Source organism: Calypte anna, chromosome 1, assembly GCF_003957555.1.
Source record: "Calypte anna isolate BGI_N300 chromosome 1, bCalAnn1_v1.p, whole genome shotgun sequence".
Taxonomy (NCBI): domain Eukaryota; kingdom Metazoa; phylum Chordata; class Aves; order Apodiformes; family Trochilidae; genus Calypte; species Calypte anna.
The window spans coordinates 190,131,449-190,154,847 of NC_044244.1; the positions used below are offsets into that span (position 1 = coordinate 190,131,449).

A 23,399-nucleotide genomic window follows, 5' to 3' on the forward strand; every position below is an offset into this window, starting at 1 on the left:
GAAAACACACAATAAAACTTTAACTATCTAAAGAGAAAAAGGAGGAGTGGTCAAATCCATTTTACTGGAACCTGGTGCTTCTAAAAACTGAAAAACATAAAAGAAAATCCATCCATCCTTCCTCATTTTGGATTGCCTCCATCTTTTGACTAAAATGGAATTCTTTCCAATGAAGAAGGAGCCAGTCAGTGCCTCGTTTATAAAACACCAGTTTATTAAGTTTAAAAAGAAAGCACCTTCTTGGTGTTACAATAAACTGTTTAACCAAATATAACTGTTTGCCCAAAACAAGTTGGACATGTTAATACCTATTATTTCACAGAACTATCAATGAAGAAGTTATAATCATGAACTTTTTTATATTTTAACCAATATTTCTGAATTCATACACATTTTATAGCGTATAACAGCACTACATGATAACTCCTCAGAGTTTCAAGCTATGCAAATGCCAAACAGGATTTTATAGTCAAACAGCACATTAAGTTTTTTTAAAATTCTAAAAAAACAAACAAAAAACCTTCAATCTGCATTTTCATAGCATCCTCCCGCATTTCTCTGCAACTGGCACAAGATATTTAATGAAACATCTGTAACAACTCAGACACATTGGCAATTTGGTACAGAAAACATTTGATAAGCTTGTGAGAAAAATCACTCAGGAATGCTCAGTCTTGTGTGAAGTACCTTCCTTTACAGTATTACCAGTTTGTCTTTAGCCAAAGCTTAAAACTACAGCATCAGCAAAAGCACAGCTGAAAAGAAGATTTCTGTTGTTGCTTTTTCTCTTGCCACAGCAAGTCTCACTCCTCTTTCTTTCATCCCTCTCTGTACCATCCCCTCAAAGCATGAATCAATAACATCAAATTTAGCATATCCAGAAAGTGATACTGGAGGGCCCTTGACCTCAAACATTTGAACCATATTTTGCACTGTGCTGTATCTCTGTCAAGTTTGGTATCTACTTTGCTGCCTGCATGTGTCATGTATCTTAAATTAGGTTAATGGCTTTGATTTTTTAAAAATATTGCCCAGCACGAAGATTTAGTGATATTCTGAACTACCATGACTTCCATCATGTAAAATAACATAAAAATATCTGGAGTTAAAACTCATTGGAGACCATGGATACTCATGCCTCCATTAAATCCTCAGGGATTGTTTTTTTAAGCCTGTGCTTCAGCCTTTTCACATGCTTGTAGACCAAATAATTCAAATTTTAAGAGCACAACTTACATGTGGCCTTCACATTGCCTGGTTCGTATAAACAAAGACAGAGCCAAAATGAACCCACATTTAGTCCCTTTATGCAACTGAAAAATAATTCAACTGTGAAACTGCTTGGACTACTTCAAAACTGCAAGAAACTTTGTGGTCAGCTGTATTACTTTTCTCTATACATACAGAAGCAGAGCATCAGCCACTGGAATGGCTTTGATCAACTTGTTTGGTACTGTATTTGTTTCATGTGAACAGTACTTCTCAATAGCTTTGACTATTTCTTAATTAGACTTGAAATACAAATGAAAAAGGTATTTCTGAAATAGCAGACAGCGGGAGGGGAAGGAGTTTGCATGTATGAAAGGATCAGCAACGAGGTAAGCAGGCACTCAGTTTCATTAGAAGACCATGAACTTTTTTTTCAAAGAAAGTCTTTGATAAAGAAATGCATAATTCGAATTTCAAACACATGTAAAGGAACTTCATTTTTTTTCTGATAAAGGAAAAAAACCCACACATTTTATAGTTCAGCATATGCTAAGATAACTGCTTCTTCAATGCTGTATTTCAGTGATAACACACCAAGTTTCCCAAGTTCTTTGTTTCACAAAAGATTTCTATCAAACTGGCCCTAAGTCAGATCAGTCTCCTCGTATCTTGCATACTGAAGGCAGCATTTGTTTCATTTTCAACTCGGAATAAAAACCACCTGATCCAAAGACATGGCTTCTTCAGCAACTCAACTGTTAAGCTGTTCACAATGAACAGCCTTAGCTGTTTTGAAACGCCTCACTTATGGGCAGTCATTAATCTCATGTACTTTTCCAGAAAAAAATAACTAAAGATCTTGACTACATTTCACTTTCTACCTTTTGTTGGCATTTTGGGTTTCCTTTTGATCTCAAGTTATTCATGAAGGATCATCTTATATGTTCACTACCAATGCATCTCTTTTGATCCTAAAAATTGCCCTTAACTTATGCAATCCAAAATGCAACTTGAAAGAGACTCCATCCTTCTCTGTGGTCCATAGCTCTAACTATTGCTATTCTGTCCAGAAGCACTACAGAAACATCAAGTTGCAGACTGGAACTAGTTAAAAACTTCCAAACTCACATGTTCAATGATGTTAGGGATCAGAATTAATTGACTCCTAAAACCTTTGATTGACTTCCAGTGAGAAGCTCAGAAGCTGATTTGAGGCAAAGCAAATCCAAGCCCTGAAATGCATTGCTTTATAGCTTCAATTCAGCAGAAAGCTAGCCTAAGAACATATTTTTATTTATTTTTTCCTCCATAGAGTATATACAGCCCACACAGATTGTTTTCAATGCCGTTTTATTGCATAACCAGCAAGGGAATACACCTGGCAAGTTAAGGTTCACATAAATCTATAATCACTGACTTATTTAAAATTAGCCAGGGCACTTATTCACATGTTTCTCGCAGCTCCAGATTACATAAATAGCAAAAGAAAACAAACAAAAAACCCCCAACTTTTGAACAAGGGTTCTTAGACCCCACTGCCTCTTATGTTCTACTGCATTTCACCCACTGAACCATGTATGAAGTCTTTAACATTTCCCCCTTTCCACTAAGTAAATTAATCTCTGAGGACAAATTGCCACACACTTGCAGCAAGACAATAGAAACAAAACTTTCTGATTTCAAAAGCCCTTATATATGACTATAAAAATTCACCGCAGCAATATTCAAGATAATTTCTTATAATAACCAATAAATCTAATTACCTCCTATCTAAGAGGGCAAAGGCACACATGAAGAATCACACAAAAAGCCTCAATTATTATCGATCAGGTTGTAAAACACAGTTCAGCAAAATGTGAAAAAAATAAAGGAATAAGTTTATTTCAAGAAATATCTTAACACGTCCTGAACACAAGTTTTACAGAATGCAAGAAACACAGTGTAATTACACAGTCCAGCTGACATCACTAATGGTTACAATTTGCCAGCTCTCAGAAAGGAGCATGCTGCAATGTAAAGATGACAGAAATAAATATTTTAAAGGCTTTGTAAATTTAATAGTAAATCTTATCTAAGCATATAAAGTTCTAAAGCAAATACAAGCCAAACAAACAGGGAAACATTTAGCCTCATTACTCATCTTGCTAACAAGGCAAGTGTACCATGATGAAGGGTAGTTTACAAAGCAAACCCTGGTAGCCCTGAGTTCACCAAAGATTTGTGATTAAAATAAACCATTATGCTGCAGAGAATATCCACTGAATCAAATGGTGTCCATAAAATGTAACTTTTCCCTTGCAACAGTGTCCAACACCCCAGGAACCCCATGTGTCCAACACACCCACCCTTTTACACAGCAGCTCTCTTGAATTTAAGGAAAACTTTCAACCTTCCAAGGCTAAAATACCTTTGTAGAAATAAAATTTTATTCCAACATGTTATTGAGGGTCTGAACACTGAATTATTTAAGTTTCAAGAAAGGGATTTTTCATCTTTTCAAATTAGGAACAAAACTTCATAAAGAAAAGGAGTCTTAAAGGGTAGGGTACCAGTCATCCAAACCAAGAAGCTATAAAAATTAAAACCAGACATTACTGGGCAACAATAAAATCAGTGTCAAGAACTAATTTCTTCTCTTCTGAAGTCTGTAATCTGCACTCATAACTTTGCCTGTAATGAAAGGCAGTATATGAATACGGAATAACCCAAGAAGCAATTTCTCCCTAAAATAAATAGTTACACACAAGAATTTGAGAGAGAATTTTCTAATGGATTTGGCAAACATACACAACGTGTTTCCAGGTTATCTACCTGCTAGCAAACATGCACTGAAATGCAATAAATTGCCCTTGTCTCATCACTTTTAGTCATGGATCTTTTAATTGTCGTCATCAAATTTCTGTATTTGTGCAACTCCATTGAGGCCCCAGGAAATTATTACAATAATCTGAAACACAGCTCTTAGGTCATTTCCTTTTTTTGTAGTTTCTGTGACTCTTCACATAACTCAAATTTCATACATACTTCAAATACTTCTTTTGACATAATAAAATCAGTTCTAAATGAGTATGATCATGTAGCAGAAGTTTGACATTTTCAGAAAAATGTGATGCACAAAGCATCATTTAGACAAATTCAGTACTGCTACATATTTGAATAAGATTATAAGGAATATGACACAAAAAAATTTAAATCTGTACAGCCATGTGGTGAAAATATTTGCATGTGTAATACTTGAAATCACTTGGAAATACAAATAATTACAAAATTGAAGCATTTGATGTTGGATTACTCATCTGCAAAACAACCAACATTTAAACTACCAGATGCCATACTACTATAGAGGGTCTATACAGAACTACCTACTGTCTTGGGCCTGTAATACAAGGAATTTTGAGCACAATACAATAAAAAATATTCCAGTCTCTGCTTTAAAGCTACTTCCTAAAAACCTAGAGACACCATTTGCTCTTAAGATAATTTTATTTATCTAATAACACAGAACTCTTAAAAGAAAAAAAAATCCTGAAAGTATAAAAAATGCAAAGAATCTCAGAATCAATTTTAAAGAAGGTACCTTTCTAGTGGTTCTTAAACATTTTTATTCTTAAAATAAAAGACTACTTACTTGGTTGGCCATGTAAATTGTGAGGAGACCTCTCCTATAAACAGAAATGACAAAATGAGCAAGTTAAACATTTTTTTGCACAATGAATACACTTCATGCATTAAGGATATTTTATTTAAGAAGAGAGTTTTAAAAAGAGATTCTTGCTGAATGATGAATCATTACTACCCTATAAAAAAATAATTATGAAGCCAAAAATAGCACCTTGATAGCATAGTATCCAAAAGGGTGAGATAAACATGAACCAAGTTATATATAGCAGCTTACTACTGCACAAGTCCTGCAGCCTTCGTGAAGGAAAAGGCACCTTGAAGGACACAGTCTTTACCACAAAATAAAAGCCTACACACAAGCTGGTAAGGTAAGCATATAAACCATGGCCAAAGCTTACGTTAAATTGTGACTTTACAGGAAAATGCTTGAGTGTAAGCTTCTGTTTTGTGATGAGTGCTGTGTTAACTCAAGGTGCCCTCGCCCTTCTGTTTACATTATGAAAAGTATTTTCTATTGAGACTGATGATGCAGAAATCCTGGCTGAAGCCAGCATGCCCTCCTCCCTTTTTGAGTTGTTGCACTCTGTCATGAGATTTGACAGATCCTGACCACCTGTAAAGTGCTTAAGAGAATGGTATGGTAGCAGAACACACCTTGCCATCACTTCAGTTGTACAAGCAAGCAAAAGAAGATCACAGGTAGCAGGAAACATAGAAATACCTATTGCATAGTTTACAGGCATCAACCAGACCCCCCAGAAAATTACCCAATATTTTCTGACCCCCCTCCATTTGGGTGTTTATCTTGCCAAGCCAGGCATCCAGATCAATGTTTTTCACAGCAGATATCTAAGGCACAGGGAAACATTCCACTTAAATGCTGTAGTACTGTCACACCACCTTGAATTTGCAGGAAGCAATGAGGCACTGTTCTGAGTCCCACAGGTTCGGGTCTTCAAGAAAGTTTCAAATTTGGCTCAAGTTCAAAACTTTAACTAGCAACAGCCATTTGGGTTTGTTTTTTACTTAAAAAGTAGAGTTAGTTACAAAGCCCCTCTTTGTACACCTTCTCCATCTAGTACCACTCTGTACAGGTTTTAGAAACAAGGCTAGCATGGAAACCTAACCGGGGGAAAAAAAAAAAAAAGCCTGAATCTACAGATTTTGTTAAGTTGAGGCACACAAAAACAAAAAGACAAGAACTAGGAAATAGGTCTGTAAGCAATAAGGCAGACAGACCTCTATAACTTGCAATAAGGCATCAAAATACTATATGAAGTCTCTGACCAGGAAGAGGTGAAAATTCACCTCATGTGATAGATTAAATTAAAACTCTCAAGCTGGTCTGGAATCACCTGGTCTTTCAGTCAGCTATCTCAGCTGTCAAATTATATTGGTACCCTGAGCCTCCTGATTACCAAAGTGGCAGCCAGTAGAGTTCTGTGCAATGTATACTTAATTTTAATCTGCTCCTGTGGGGAAAAATACTGGATATTCCATCCTTCTTAGATTACTTTTTATTATCCCCATAATACGTCTAAAAGCTTAGGACAACTATCCAAACACTCAAATGTTTGGGAACACAGAATTAAATTTATTCAGGAGATCATGAGTAAACCAAATGCATTATAAGTATTCTGGAAAAAAACTTCAGAACTTCTAAGATGTCCTGCAATAACATACTTACCTGCCAGAAGCTACCATCAGCTACTGTGTGAGAAATGCAGCTTTAAGGCTTCACAATTGTATTGTATATAACGTGCACAAAAATATCATTATTGTATGTGCACATAATTTACTTGGTGGATTGTCTCTTGCAGTCCTTACCTCGTGCAGGCACAGACAACATGCAGCAAGGTCTTTTCAGCCTTCCACTGAAATTTATTTTACTTTAAGTGCTAAAAAAATAAGGATTTGATCTAAATAAGTTTTAGCTTCTATTGTGGTGGCTTTTGGCTGAGTGAAAAACGCAGCTTGCCAACCCAAAGACAAAGAAAGGAAAGAGAGCTACAGGAGAGGAAGGAAAACTTTGGTGCAGCTGCAGCGAGATGGGTGCGAGAAGTCGATTGTCAGGAGGAGGGAAAACGTGCAGACAGGGAATGCAGAGATGGAAGTAGCTTCCGGAGCTGAAAATAGAGGAAGTTGCCAGATGACATCATCTGAAAGTGCTTGGGGCAAGCCCGTCTCTATCTGCTGCTGTATGAGGCACTAGCTAACTCCAAGAACAACGTTTTCTTCCTCCAAACTAATCCACTGCCTGGTTTAAAAATAAATAGCACTATGGTTCTGGGAAGAAACAAACAGAAAAACCCCAAAACAAAACAAACAAACAAAACAAAAACAAACAGATCAAACAAACAAAATCCCTCTTCTTGGCCCTTTGCAAATGCGATCCAGCAAGCCTAACCTAACCCGGAACTAGACTGTTAAAAACTAGGTGGGAGTTAAGAAAATGTTGCACTGTTTTGTAGCAACAAGAACTGATAGAAAACAGGACAGAAAGACAGAGGTAGCCAACCAAAAGCATCACTGGTTGCTGTATTAAAAGACTGTATTAAAACTGCAGCTGGCAAGTAAGAGAAGAATATTATTAGGAAATGGCATTACAAACAGCAAAATTAATGTCAGTCATGTCTAACCACCTGCTCTGGGGAAGTTTAATGCAGCCAACATTTCATCCCCCAAGTGCACGACCAGTGTTGAATGTTAACCTCAGAAGCAGAGACATCAGCAGACAGTCTGACCAGTGGTGGTCTGAAAAGGTCATGGTGGGGAAGCCCAAGATGCACAGAAATCCTTACTGCTCCTTCCTCCTCCATCATCTCTATCTCATTTCTTTTTCTTCCAGATGCCGCTCTCATCAAGATCATCATTTTGGCTTCCCACTGCCTCCCTCTCACCTCTTCAACTGGTTGTATCTCCCATCCCCTGCTCTGTTTCTAATGAAATGTGATCTTTAATTTAGGAAGGAAAAACACAAACTAGGGTCGACATCCACGAGCAGCAGGCCAAGGCTGAACTAGGATGGGGATGCAAGTCAGCATCCAAGAGACCTGCTTCTGTGGGGCAAGAGATGGAAGGGAGTGTCCTGGTCCATACTTCTAGTCTGTTGTGTTAAAATAAAGAATAAAGAAAAACTATTCTGAAAAAATCTTTAACAAGACTGGTATCTTTTACCTAAAAGGGATAGCGTGAAAGTAAACACATTTTTAATTACTCTTTAATTCAAAGAACAATAGTGTTTAACAAACTTCTCATTTTGTTTCTCCTTTTTTTCTCCCCAGTTCACTTTCATGTGAATTTTCTTGTATGCTTGTTAGAGAAGAGAGCAGGCAACATCTCAGAGTTCAGTTACTAAGGGCAATTTGCATCATCTGTGGCTGAACAATCCCAATCACAAGGATTCTGACATTAGTGTTTAAATTACATGTCACAGGCTTCGGGGAAATAATTCTCTTGTTTATTCAAACTTTCTCCAAGGAAAAGTTTCATTTGATAAAATTTGCTTTACAGACAGGTTGGTAATGCTTCATATCAAATTCTAAGAGCAACAGCTCCTAAACTATGGCCTATAGACCTCAACAAAGAACCATGTGTTTTTGTGACTGCACTGCCCAGAGGAAAGAGTCTAAAATAACTGCTAAAAAAACCCAAAAAGCTATAGGATAAAAATAACAAGGAAGCCTAGCAGTGAACTGGGCTACTACCAGAAGTATAGGTAGGAGGTCAGGGGAAATGATTAATCCCCTTTACTTGGCACTCACCACAGCACACAGAGCACCCAGTTTTGGTCCCCAGTACAGAACAGATGTTGATCAGCCAGCTGGGGGGGACCACGAGCACAAACAGGGAGATTTTTACCTAACCTGAGGTAGAGCATTTTGTTCAAGACAGCCAAGTGTTGGTACAGGGCCCCACTGAGGCTCTCAGACCTTTGTCCTCACAGGTTTTCAAGACTGACAGGACAAATGCCTAGGAACCTGGTCTGAACTCAGTGCTGGCTCTGAGCACTGACTTCCCAAGGCTCCTCTGAACAATTCTATCATTCTATGAAAAAAAAAAGGTGAAAAGTGACTTTATAATCCGTAGGAAAGATTATGTATGATATTTTGAAATCATAAGAAATTAGAATGATAAATAATTTGGCTTCCTAATATAAAAGACAAACTTTCCTGTTATGAACTATTAACTTCTTCAAAAATATCAAATTTATGTATTTCCAATAAAGTCATCACAACCACTGATATGGTATTCTAATGCTCCCTACCTTTACTATTTTCCCCTTACTTTAGAGAAGAATCTTCCTGATTACTGAAGCCAGTTACATCTTTGCCTCCACTTCAACACTACGGAGTCCAAACAAATCACTCACATACCATTTATTAAAAAAAACCCAAAACATAAGCTCCTTTAGTTTTTCTAAAATATTCCCTAAGATTTTAATCACAGTGATGGCTCTACACTGAAACTGTCCGTTTTCAGAACTCATCTTTAAGGGCTTATAATGGAAATACAGTAAATAAAAAACAGATTAAAGGTTTCCTATTCTTTGTTTAATCAATAGTATCTTAAAGACAAAGAAATCATTAAGCACCAGTCTCAGACTCTGAATGCATCTACCTGTCTGCAAGGTATTTATATTTTCATGCATAAGTATAGTGAGATAGATACATATATGTGTGTGTGTGTATATATATATATATATACATATATTATATATATATAGTGCTATACATTCTGGGAAACTTCCTTGATTTAGACCACAGTACAGTTCCCCATATACGAGTTAAAAACTCTACTCATGCCAACAGAAGCAATTCCAACTGTCCAAATCTGTATGCCAACACACTGCTGTAGAAGTTTCCTAAAGAATGTTTTCTTCTTTAGCTCAATATATTACAGAATTTACAGAATCATTTTATTTTCCCAAGTAGCATGATTTTTTGCTTCATATAACATCAAATCATATAAAATATGATTTAATGTTTTTAAAATACAGCCGAGATGTCTTTTTCTTGAAACTCACTGCCAGTTCTCTCTCCTTGTTTAAGGGAATAAAGCAAACAAAAAAAACCCCAAACCCTACCACACCTTGCCAGAAAGTGGGATGAATCCTTATAAAATGCTCATGCTCAGGGCAATTTTACCACAAATTAATTGTTGCAACCACAGCAGCAGAGAAAATTTCCAACAGAAAGCAAACACCTCTTTCTCTGAACAACCACAGGAGAGGTAGGCACCTGTGATTTTTAAATTATTTGTCTCTCAACAGTCTTTCTTCCTTTTAAATATTTTTTTTCTTATGTTTTGCCTTGCCCTGCCCATCATACATGTCTAATACACAGCACTCCAGCCTCTGAGCTTTTCTGATCAATAACTTCTTTTGGCAATACTAAGTTTAAAATATCATTTTCTTTATTGCCTTGTTTCAGTTAAAGCACAAACTTCCACAAGTAAGCATCCTGAAATCTAAGCTCTGTAACTACCTAAACATAGCTGAGCTACTGTAACTGCTTTTTTTTACCAGTCTTGCATCTTTTATGATTACCTTTTTTTTCTTGCTTAAAACTAAAGGGGTAATAAGTGGCCAACTCAGAAACAACAGGAAAGAACTTGCAGCCCAACACACAGCAGCTGTTGATGGCTGGAGGAGCCTGAGAGGTGAAGCAGCATGTTAAAAACTTCTATGCATGCAATTAAGAGAACATCCACATTGATTACACAGCCTCACTAATGGGTTGTTTCTCAATGTATACAGGACACTTAAACAGTTGGAAGGCAAAAAACACACAAGATAAAAATATCCAACTCGCTGCTAAGAGTAGTTTCAGCTTTGCTATAAAGCCTTTTAACTTCATCTCCAGTCCAAAACTTCACATTCCTACTATTTACTTTTTCAAAACTTCTTTGTGTTGCCAAATCAACAAGCCAGCCTGAGAATAAACAGGTAGTAGAATGAAACAAGTCACTTACCATTTTGTGACCTATACAACAAGGTCTGAACTACATGTGTCTTTAACATAATGAATTTATGAAAAAAATACATTTTTATGAGTTTCCTACAAATTCAACTTTGAATTTTATACAAATATCACTGTTCATTGAGTCTGCTCCATATGCTGACAGTTATCACCTTATTTTAACCAATAATCTTTTTTTCTGAATTCTCTGCAAGTCTCAGCAATCACAAACACAACTCCTTTCAAAGGATTCCAAAGCATATATGGGTTGGAATGTGAAAGAACGAAAGAAAAAGAAAAGAAGAGAGGGAAAAAAAACCCAACCCAAAGATAAAGAGCACATAACTAATGCTGTATTGACTTGTTACAGTAAAATCTGAGAACATTTGACCCTTTAAAACAAACAACAAAGAAAAACAAACCCAAACAAATAAAAAAGTGTTAACTCTGGGTTTCATTTCTGAGCATAAACTAAGAGGCTAACATAATAGTTTGTAATGGCTCCCCAGACAGGATTTGTGGTCTGCAAAAAACAGGAAGAATTCCTCCCCCCAGCTTCCCTCCCCCTCCACTGTAAAGCACACTACTTCATAACCTGCAGAATTAAATCAAACACACAAATCACAGGTTTCCCCTGAAAAAGAAAAGGTCAAAATGAAGAGGGGGTTTTTCTGCTCTACAGCAGCTTGACACCACAAGCTAACCAAGTATAGATCTGGAGTTGTGATTGCATCCCTGCAATAACACAAGTACTACAGATTATGTTCAGGGTATCGTTAATCTCTAACACCCACCAATTTCCTACTGACAGCTGGAGGCCAGCAGCAAGATCCTAGTGCAAAAGTTCACTTAAAATCAGCAGGAACAGATAAGCTTTCAAAATAATGCCAAAAATTATGAAAACAGACCTAAGCAATAAGTTTTTAAAAAACAAAATTATTACTTTCTGAGCTTAGTAAATACCAGTAGCGAGCCTTTCACATGAAGATAATGTTCAGACAGTGAACTTTACATCTAAACCTCACAGTTTAAGAATCCACTGTTTTTTAAAGGAACTTTCTATTTCAAAATTTGGGATTGTTTAAAGCAGTAAATATACACTTTACAGGCTGCAGAAACTGAAGTTGCTCAAATCTGCAAATCAGTAATACTTGTTCTGAGCACATTTCATGTAAAGTAAAATGGTTTCTTGCAAATACTCAGATTTTGTTGTTCTTAAAAGGAAAGAAAACAAACTCAATATGTTCTATGATTTGAACACATGCCAAAGTGAGTATGAGAAAACTGGAAAAGGAGAGAAGCCAAAAAGAAAATATATCTACACTAATACATTCCAGTTAAATTAGTACCAATAATTCTTAAGAGTCTGCAGCTAGTGCAATACAAGATAACATCTACTGTTTACTTTTTTAACTGTTTTATACTCTATGTTAGACATATTTTCTTTAAACACTCTCTCCCTCCTCCTTCTCTCACAGTTTATGGTATCTAGAGAACCAAGAGTGAAAACAAAGGCTGACCTACAGAGGGGGGAAAAAGCTTTTAATTAAAGTGTGATTTAACCTCACAAGATTCCATGAAGAGATAAAAATCAGATTCCAGAAAGCTTATTAGCTTCATAAAAGGATTGACTACTAGATAACAGAAGAATAACAAATTCATCAAACCTCAGGAAAAGAAATGAAGGATTACCAGTAATTTTTTAAATTATTAACATTCCTGGTATAGAAGGCCTATCTAGTGTTAAGTAAGGACTCAAATAACAATTTCTTTGGACTGCTGATAGTAACATAGAATTGTTTTTAATCAGCTCAGCCAATCAAAAAGAAAACATTTCTTTTCTGGGCACCTTCCCAGTCAGGACACAACATGTGCTGCTTGGCCACTCTGTCTGAAAGGTATGCACGTAGGGTACACCAGAAAATACTCTTTTTAAGCAAAACTGCTTTGGAGATCTTTTAGCAGCAGTGTCTCTTCGTATTTTGCTGGAGATCACTACTGCTTCGTAGGAAAAAGAAGACATAATGGCCAGAAATGTTAATAAGAATTAGGACGAGCAAGACAGGCCATGGGTATTTCAGAATGTCAGAGGAGCAAGACAGGGCCCAGAAATGTCAGAGTTGTCAGAGATGTGCAATATTCAATTGCACATATACCCAGTAGATTTGGGGAGTAACAAGGGCAAGAAGAAGGAGGAAAAGAATTCTCATATAGGGCTGCAACTCTAGCTGACTGCTTCGGGTTGTCCCAGCATCAGTGGAAATTCATCTACTATTTGACCCAGTCTCCTCTCCCCTCCAGCCCATCTCAAGTTCAGTGCCATTCACATGTACCCTATCTGCACATCCCAAACCCAGCCCCCAGAAGCTCTGTGAAAATTCAGATTTCTTTTAAAATAGCTGCCTTTTCCTCCTCAAGTCATTTTCTGTGCCCAGTTTGAGATGGTCTGTTCCACAATACAAGTTTTTTGATGAACTACTCAAACTACTAGGTTTTTCAACTATTTTGAAAGATTTAAGCAACCTAATGACCTTTTTCCAGTCTGTCAAGCTAACAGCTATTGGGTTGTTTGCATGTTTAGAGTTGCTTTTCATGTCCCAATGATTACATTTGCAATCAGACTAAACTGTTTACAAATACCTGAAGAATATTCAAAGCAAAACCTAATGTGATAAATCAATCCACTCACACAGAGGACTACTGCAGGTTTTGACATGGTGTGACTGTCTTCTAAATGCCCCAATATTCAGAAACAGCAGATCAGCTATTCCAACAGAAGCAGGGCATGGAGTTAGACTTACCAACGTAGAGAGCCATTTGTGTGGGTTTTCTTCCCCAAAAAGAACCCAAACAACAGACTATTAAGTCATATAAAAACAGGCAGGCAAGCAGTACTAAAAGTATGATCAGTGTTCCATGATGAGCTGTGCCATATACTACACATGTTAATGTGATGTTTCACCTACCAAAGACAGAAAGAAGTTATTGCCAAGTCCAGTTTGAACCTATTATTTTCTAACTTTAAATTCAAAGTTCAAGAATTCCAACAGTTGATACTAGAAAATTTTTGCTACTTCCTCAGTCCACTGCTCGAGAATAATGAATAACAGACACTGAAGAAGAGCTTAAAAGGAAGAAATTATCACTGGGGAAACAACATGAAGCACATACAAATTCCTTCAAGTAGACAAAATGAGAATGTGCTACCAGACAGTCCATGTTGTTTCAGTCTTTCATTAAAGTTGGAGCAGTTTGGATTGCAATGACAGGTACTGGCCCAAATTCATGAGACCTGCTTTATGCTTGATTTTAATGCCATGGACTGTGCTGCTCCTGCTTTTCCAACAGGCCATTTTTTTCAAGGTTTTAAAGGCACACATTTTCTTTATCAAAAAGTTTCAATCTGGAGTGGAGGTCATCTGATTACAAGAAACTCTATGCAATCCACAAAACTTACTAAAGGAAATGAAAACATATCATTTTTCTGTCCTGGGATGTGAAGGGGACACGGCAGGAAGAGGAAGCAAGATGTTTAACCATAATACACTGCTGTAATCTTCACCACAGAAAACCCCTGCATGGCTAAATACAACAAATCATCACCATTCCACTTTTCTACTTCCACGCTTTTCCTGCTGCAGGACCTAACAACAACATTAATTCCTTCAGAGCAATGAGGATACAGGAAAAAGTCACTTAATTTACAGAGGGCTTGTAGATGTGGCTCATGGAAACAAAGATTTAAACTCCTCTCATCTGCAGCATCTAAGCCAATGTCCTATGAGCAGACCTGAAAGTCTTCCCTCAAAGACTTTTAGCCATTTTCCCAGAGGCAAATTTCAGTCACTGTACCACAGGTACAGTAGGCACAGATGTTATCTTGCCAGGTAAATGTCAAGCTTTTCATTGCCACATCAGGCAGGGCTATAGCCAGTTCACCTAATCAGCATCTAAAGTTTATTTCATACTAGAAGAATATTTATTGTTCCCCCTCTGGGAGCTGCATGTTACACGCAAGCATTCAGACACAGAAGATGTATTAAGTGTTTGCTTAAGCCAAGGAAGTCCAGATGAGTGTCTTCTGGATGCTAGTGCTGACCAGACAGAGCAGGGCAATTAATCCACTGTTTGTGCTGTTTGAATCCAAGTCAGATTTGTAGAATACTCCAGTGTTCAGCAGCAGTCTGAATTTTAACATTTTATCTGTAGGCATTTCAATAGAACTCAAGTTTTCAAGAGTTTTTGTGGAATTTTTTCTGTTAATGATGAACAACAGAATTCAAAATTCTAATATGGATGACTAAATCACTTTTACTTAGCCTTCAGCCTACAAACTGAACATTTCAAACACAGATTCACCAAAACCTGTTGTTGGAATAATAAAAAAAATTAAACTTTAACTATAATCAAGTCCCAATTAGTCATGGAGCAGTGCAGGAAGAGGTAGCTACACTGAGTCACCTGGGATCTATCAGAGTTTGCAGCCTGACCTTAGCACTGCTCTTTGTCCATCCAGGCTGGTCCCACGTGAACTGACAGAGCCCAGAGCTTAATGGGTGCTGCCTGTGATGTCTTCATGTTACCATTACTGATGAGGTAACCTCATGGCTGGTGCTGTGCCTAAGATGGTGAATCTTCCTGAAACTCAGAGAACTGGAGACCACTGAGTAAATGCAACCAAACAGTCCTGCATGATCAAGCTCAGCCCTGACTCTAACAACCCAAAGAGAAAATAAACCCAGTCTGTATGGAATCACAAGGAATAAAATGCAGGGGTGAAGTAGAGCCTGACTGCAGAAATAATTAAGAGCAGAGTATGGGAGCAAGGATCCTTCTTGCATAAAGAACAAAATGGTTCCCACAGTTCAATTAAATGCAGTCAACGTAACTCTGCAGCTACATTTACAACACGGTGCACATAGTTTACACCCTTGCTGTTAACAGTGTTTTTTTCCCACCCACAGAGGACATCCTTTAACTTTACACAGGCCTGCTTCACAATCTGGCTACAACTTAACTGAAAGCCTTCCCTTCAGCCACTATGCAGGAGACCTTGTCATAGAAGGATAACAAAAGAGTTAAACAGGACTTTCCCTTTGTGCACCCCTGCTGTGCCTGATGGTGACACTGTTCTTTAAATACCTTTCAGTAGTACAGGCATCAGCATCTCCATAAACTTTCCAGGAATAGAGGTGAGACTAAGGAGTCTGCAGTTTCCTGGGTCTTCCCTCACACCCTTCTTGTAAATAAGAGTAACACTGGAGGGGACCTTGCCAGACACCCAAGACCATTGGTAGACGACCAAAAGGATTTCTGCCATAACATCTGCTGACTTCTCCAGTACTCTGGGGTGAAATCTCATCAGATCCCACGGATCTGTAAACATTTAGCTGACCCAGCTGGTCTCTTCAAATGGCAGTGCCCACAAATGGAAAGTCACTGTTCCCACAACCGTGCTCCTGCAACTCAAAGGACTGGGCAGCTTAAGGTCTGACAGTATGACTAAGGCCTGAAACAAACAAAAAAAACCCCAAAACATTGCATCCATTTCTTCTTCATCCCTATGAGTGAGGTGACCCTCTTCAACACCTATCAGTTAAATATTTTCTTTGTATCTCCTTTTGCTATTGATGTCCCTAAAAAAGCCCTTCCTATTTTAAGATACAACACTGACCAGTTTCAACTCCACCTGAGCTTTTGACCTTTGATGCCTTCCCCCTACACAAACAACAGCTCTGCATGCTTCCTGTGAAGCCTGACCTCCCTTCCAGAGATCATACCATTCATTCATTTTTCCTCTTGAACTCAATGAACAATTCCCTGTTCAGCCAAATTGGTCTTCTCCCCACTTGCTTGACTTACAACACACTGGTATTGCCTGCTCCTGTGCTTAAAAAAAGGTGGTTTTTAAAACTGACTTCATTAACATTCATTTAACTGAACACAGTTAAACTAATTTAAGGAACTTCTTCTGGAGTTAACATGTAATGCTGTAATAGTAAGTGAAAAATAGAAATAATTTCTAAAACATCAATAAAGTTAGGACTGGCAGGAATTTACAGAGATCACCAATATTTCTAATTTAACATATCAGCCTAATGATTTTTTTTTCCAAACTGGAGACAGGAGTGTGTCAGAACAAACACAGCACAAGCCACATGATCCCATCTCTCAGAAAGACAAAGTACTGCAAATCATTCATTAAAAATACTTCAGCTCTGGGCTGGGCAAGACCTCTCAACTCTTAAAGCTCCCACTTAAATCCAGTGAGCAAGAGATGCAACTTTCCACAGAAATCACTCCCAAGAGCTGTCCTGACCTACCTGCCACTCACAATTTTCCCACAGCATCTTACAGACTTACTCCTGCACTCCCAAGCATGAAGCAACACACGTTCCCATAATTACATCCTATTAGTATAAAAATACAAATCTCTCAAACATTGGCTCTCACCAAGGTAGTGATCACAGAATCATAGAACCGTTTGGGTTTGGGTTGGAGGGAAAAAACCTTAAAGACCATCAAGTTCCAGCCCCTCTGTATGGGCAAAGACACCTTTCACCAGACCAGGTTGTTCAAGGCTCCATCCAACCTGGCCTTGAACACTTCCAGGGAGGGGGCAGCCACAACTTCCCTGGGAAACCTTTTCCAGTGTCTCACCACCCTCACACTACAGCATTTCTTTGTAATGTCTAACCTAAATCTCCCCTCTTCAATTTAAAAGCCATTAACCCTTGTCCTGTCATTACATGCCCTTGGACATCACCCCTCTCCAGGTATCAGGAACTGGAAAGTCACTATAAGATTTCCTGGGAGCTTTCTCTTCTCCAAGCTGAACAAACCCAAGTCTCTCAGCTTGACTTTAAAGGAGAAGTGTTCCAGCCCTGTGGTTACCTTTGTGGCCCTCCTCTGGACTCACTCCAACAGCTGCATGACCTTCCTGCTTTGGGGAGTCCTGAACTGGACACAGTACTCTAGATGGGGTCTCATAAGAGCAGAGTAGAGGGGGGAGAATCAACTCCCTTGACATGCTGGCCATGCTTCTTTTGATGCAGCCAAAAATAAAGTTGGCTTTTGGGATTGCAAGCACATATTTTTGGTTCATGTTGAGCTTTTCACCAACCAGCACCCTGAAGTCCTTTTCTTCAAGGCTGTTCTGAATCCATTCATAGCTGCTGAAGTGTAATGGATTTTAACAAATTTTGGTTTAGAAACTAAGTGTTCCCATTATGTTGTACAGCTTGGCTCTGCATTTCACAGTAATATTCACTCTAGAGAAGTAAACTCTTAAGTAACGAGGTTTTTTGCAAACTCTCTTTGCCAGACAACACAAAATACACAAGTGATGCAACCTGAAGGGTTTTTTCACTATGAAACAGAAAACATGCAAAAAACTATCCCTCATGTTAGCTTGCTCTCTGTTTCTTACCTGTAGCAATTAAGACTAAAGCTTGCTAAAACACTTGCTATATTAAAATACTTGTTTCCTTGTTTTGATCACCCACACCCATACTGGCATTTTATGGGTTTCCCTAAAATACAACATCAACCTCAATAACTGTAAAGCACTTTGATTTGAAATTGTCACCTCAAGTCTAAAGATGCTGTAGTACTGCACAGAAATACATACCAGCAGTTTATATGTGAATGGTCAAAGTTACAAAAATGCTCTGTTTATGTATAGAGTATGCTTTTTACCATTACTGTGCTGCCATATTCTTCTTCTATAATGTATTTCTAATGGCATTTCTGGCAAGCAAATAACTAACAGCAACTGAGTACTTCAGCATGAGAACAAACATGTTGTCTAAAAATTCAGCATCACTCTTACACAAATGTTTCTACCACTTTTCTAAGCAATACTTACTAATACTTTGGTTTGCAAGAACACTGGATATATGTGTATGTATACAGATGCTCTCTATAATGTGCAGTGTTGCACTACATCACTTTTTAAATGCACATGCTTTCAATATTTTTCTGAGTCCAGTATAGTGAACTTTTTTGATGAAAAACACTCAACGTTTCCAACTAAAAACATGTTGCCAATAGTAGCCCAGAGCAAGATTTTACAACCAAATCATAAAACCCCTAAGCCTGAAGTTTTATAATAACATCAGTGACAAAGTCTCAACTGTAGCAAGGAGACAGGCGCCGCTATAATGTTAACAGCCAATGTAAACATCAGTGCAGCCTGAGGGGGGAGCAGGGGGCAATCCCAGAGAGTCCCATCAGAACTGCCACAGAACTTCTAAATGTCTGTACATAAACTTTCTTTGGCTTAATTACTTACACAGGGTGGGGGTTAGCCAGCCAGCAAGACAATTCATGTCATTAAAACTGTAATTGTGTCCTCTCTTAAGGCTTTAGTTTAAGTTTTGAAACATTAATACATTATTTTTGATCAAGAAAACTAAAGTTTGTCAATTAACTTGTAGCAAAATCACAGAAATGACAGAACTCAACCTAAATGGTTTTGAAATACCAGGAGATTTACAAAACATAAGTGAACATCATTCTTTTCCTTCACAATAATGACAGAAGTCTTAAACACAGGCTCTTCACTGAGCTATCAGGCTTCTTTGTCTTAGATATCAGTAAGCTACAACTGATGTAATCAGATTTCCAGTAATAGGCTGGCTTCAACCAAGTCTCAAATTATATTTCAACAGTTTCATTCACACCAATTTTAACAAGTATATTCAGTTACTTCCTTGCTTTCTAACAGTTTCCTGTGCTTCTACAGCAATTCTAGTACCGTGTCTTTCAGCCTAAGCCACATCTCTGCACCTCTACTACAGGCCCAATTCTTGTCAATAACATTTAATAATTTTGAAAAAATTACAGGTGATTGTAACTTTGAGTTATAAACAGAAGTTCAAAGATGTAAGCAAAATGATAATTTTTCAAAGCTACAAAGAAATAAAGTTGCTTCTTATCAGTAATTGGAAACAATAGCTATGGAACCAAACAAAGAGTACTCTGGTAAAACAGCTTCATATTAAGGTTAATAAAATGTACATAAAGATTTCCTAAGGAAGCTTAACAAAAACAATATAGCAAAATATGTATTTTTTAGGAGATATCAAAAAACTCTTAATATTTAAAACTACAAAACCAAATTCTGTGACACGAGACTTGTAGGTTTTTATTCAACAGATTTAAAAAATAATAAAATAGTAAAGATAACCATATTCTTTTAAATACATTTGTGTAAGTGCACCTGTTAGAAGCTTACTTATAATACAGCCATAGTTATTAGGACAATATATACAGAAATACTGAAGTCACAGCCAAGTAACCAAAAGAAATTAGGAAAATGTACATGCTAATGAATTGTGTACATTTCTCCAGGAAAAGGGAGTACTTTCCTTATTTGCAGGAACATTTTCTTCACATGTGAAAACCCACAACACAAGTACAATATTTTTTGTCATTTCTCATTTTTAACACCTCTGCCAGAGCCACACACACACATTTATTTATTTATTTATGTGGCAGGACTAGCATTAAAAAACAATTAGAAGGATCTGTACTGCATGAGATACTGTACAGTCAAAATCAGCTGCAATTTAACTCTGTGCCCTCTTAGCAATTCTCAGATCATCAAACATGTACCAGATATGCACTTAACAGATGTCTGACTGTCACAAATAAATTCTGCATGGGTCAGTAAGGATGCTTCCTCCTAATCCTAACAGGAAACCCACACTGCTTGAGAATAGCAGGAAAAGGCAAAAATTCTTAGTTGCTCCTACTAAATTGACTAAAGGTGTAGAAAATGACTCTGCACAGTACAAACACATAATCTTCACATTTATGTACCTACATTCAATTACTATCTAACAAATAAATCTTATCAAAACATTACTTAACCACAGTAGCATGACTAATAATTTCACAGAACATATATATACAAAAAAGTTTACAAGTTATTTTATTCCTTAATGCTTTCAACAGATCCCAATAAACTTGTTTTCATAGACAGGATAATAATATTTTGCCATCACCAACAAGAATACACACAGACGTCACCAGCTTGCAATTGCTGTCTTTATAGAACTGTAGTGTTATATAAAATGCAGATCACTTCCTGAGCCTGTGAAGTATCTGTGCAATATCACCTCCCTTTTCATTGACAGTTTGCAATTTGCAATTACATATTACAGAGATACAAACTATAACCAAACCAGTTCTGTAACACCTTGGAAAACACACTTTCCCTCAGGATTATAAACCACCTAGACATGCTATTGATCTCTTTTTTCCGTTCTCTAAGAATTATAAAATGAGCTAGGCTGGACAATACTCAGAAAAAAATGTGACTTAGAAACCTACTGTCCCCAAGTTCAGGACTGACAAAGATTCTGTGAAAGCAAATGCCAGTGAGGAACTTAAAATAGGGTTTCCACCTGGGAAGAGATTAAGTGATTACGTTTGCTGCTGCTGCCAGTTGCAAGTAATAATTTAAAGGGCTAGAGATATGTTTATGAACTCAAATTGGGACTTTTTCCCACCTTCTAGATTTTCCAATAGTTTGTTATAAGCTACAGGACACAAGTGAAAATGCCTCTATGTTGTGTCAAATGTCAGTTTCTTAAGAGACTACAAGTCTACCAGAATTTGATTTTGACTGCACAGAAGCTAACAAGCAAACAGGTGAAATCAGAAAGTCTGTCAGCAGCAGCAGCATTTCACACACTACACACAGTCAGCATCTGATAACATACAAAAAAGACTTATTTAAAAAGAAAATAATATTTCAACTACCTTCTGATGCTATTGAATGACTTTTTTTCACTAACAACAATAATCCAACATTTTCAGTTGTGTGTATACCAACTGCAATACCAACATTGCCTTTTTACCTGATGCAATACAATGTGAACTTCTTTGGCAAAAGGAAAGGAGAATAACCCTTGGAAACCCCCAGGGAGAGCAGGCTGTGTCTGCCCCATGCCTGGAAGTGCTCAAGGCCAGGTTGGATGGGTCTTTGAGCAATCTGGTCTAGTGAGAGGTGCCCCTGCCCATGCAGGGTGTTTGGAACTAGATGATCTTTAAGGTCCCTTCCAACCCAAACCATTCTATCATTCTATGAATGAAGTTATTTCAGTATTACTCTTTACATACTTGCTGTACAAACCAACTTTCTCCATTTTCACACACTTCTATTTCAACTTTTATTTATTTCAAATTTCAGATGGTAAGCAGGAGCCTGTTAGCATCTTAAAGCTTTCATACATTGCCATTAAGGCTTTTAGAAACACCCATTTGGGATAAAATTTGTTTGCTGCTCTTTTTGCTACACCTGAAAGGCTTAGGTTTGCAAGCTTTTCACAGTTGTTCCACTGTTACACAAAACCTTTTACAGGTTTGGGCTCAAAAGCAGTTTCAAGTCTTGACTCTCAAATACTCTGAAAGCTACTCATAGAAAGAAACTCATAGACAACCAGACTGATTTCTTCTCTTTTAGTGCTATCTAGAAATATCAGAAGTCTGGCACACAAAATCCTCACACTATAATGGGTCTGCAGGAAAAGTTAAGCTAGAACTGTCACTGATCAAAGGGAGAAAATGCATTTGTAAAACACTAATGCCAAGGACAATGCTGAAGTCTAAGTAACTAGACAATGTTCTCCCAAAATCTGTTTACCCCCTTAGGAAGTAGTTGCAATAAGATAAAAATCAGCCAGCAAGAAAGGTCATTAAAAATATAATTAACTTACTTAGTAACAATATTGCAATTTTTTCTCTACAGTTACATTAAACAAAGTGGTTTAGAAATGTTCCCACCTCTCTAGAATTTCTTACAACTTTACAATCTTACCTAAAACCTGTCTTGGGCTTTGCTTACTCCATGTCTGAAATTTAGGAATGAGGCCTGGCAGTCGACAGGACATATATGTATTTTCAATTATTTTGAAATGCTTAAGGAAGTTTCAGATACTCACAGTAACCAAAAGCATATTCACATCATCTCTAGCACTAAACTCTCCATAATCATGTTTTAAAAAGTAACCTCCCCTACTGTGACCCTTTTATCACGTTTAATTTGAATAAAATCTACTAAGTAGATGACTAAAGCATCTCATGGACTATTAATTAAACACTATAACTTTCACTATTGATACAAGCTGCCAATATAAGTTGAATTTTAAAAACTTTAAAACCTTACAGCCCATTATTTCACCTGCCACCTCTATTGGCCACACTACAAACAGCAGCTTTTGGATACTCTTGGATCACTCAGAGACATCTTCCCCCCAGTTCCTCTTTTGTAACAAATCTCCCCTTGACAGCTTAACTTCAGCATCTTTCCTACGAGTTAACTAAAGTCACCAGCAACTTTCAGTAACACGCACCTTCTCTGTCACTAATTACAAATATTATTTAAATTATAAATTAAAAAAAACCTAAATTTTTTTTAAAAAAACATCTTCATTAGGAAAATCTAAGCAACCCAATTACGTATTAAGCAAGAAAAAACAACCACAAACAATAAACTTTCCACATTTAAACCTAAGGTTGAAAAAGATACTATTTCAAATGAACTACATTTCCAGCATTCTGAACCAAAACCAGTAAATTCTCAAATGTCAATCATCAAAT

General features: G+C 37.3%; 1 protein-coding gene across 1 annotated transcript in view; it reads right to left on the minus strand.

Annotated features, from left to right (window-relative positions):
• Positions 1-23,399, minus strand: part of TMEM135 (transmembrane protein 135) — a 162,480-nt gene that overhangs the window by 117,274 nt on the left and 21,807 nt on the right. Inside the window, exon 4 of the mRNA XM_030463553.1 lies at positions 4,838-4,871. Coding sequence (XP_030319413.1) covers positions 4,838-4,871 — 34 coding nt within the window. The remainder of the gene's footprint in view (positions 1-4,837; positions 4,872-23,399) is intronic.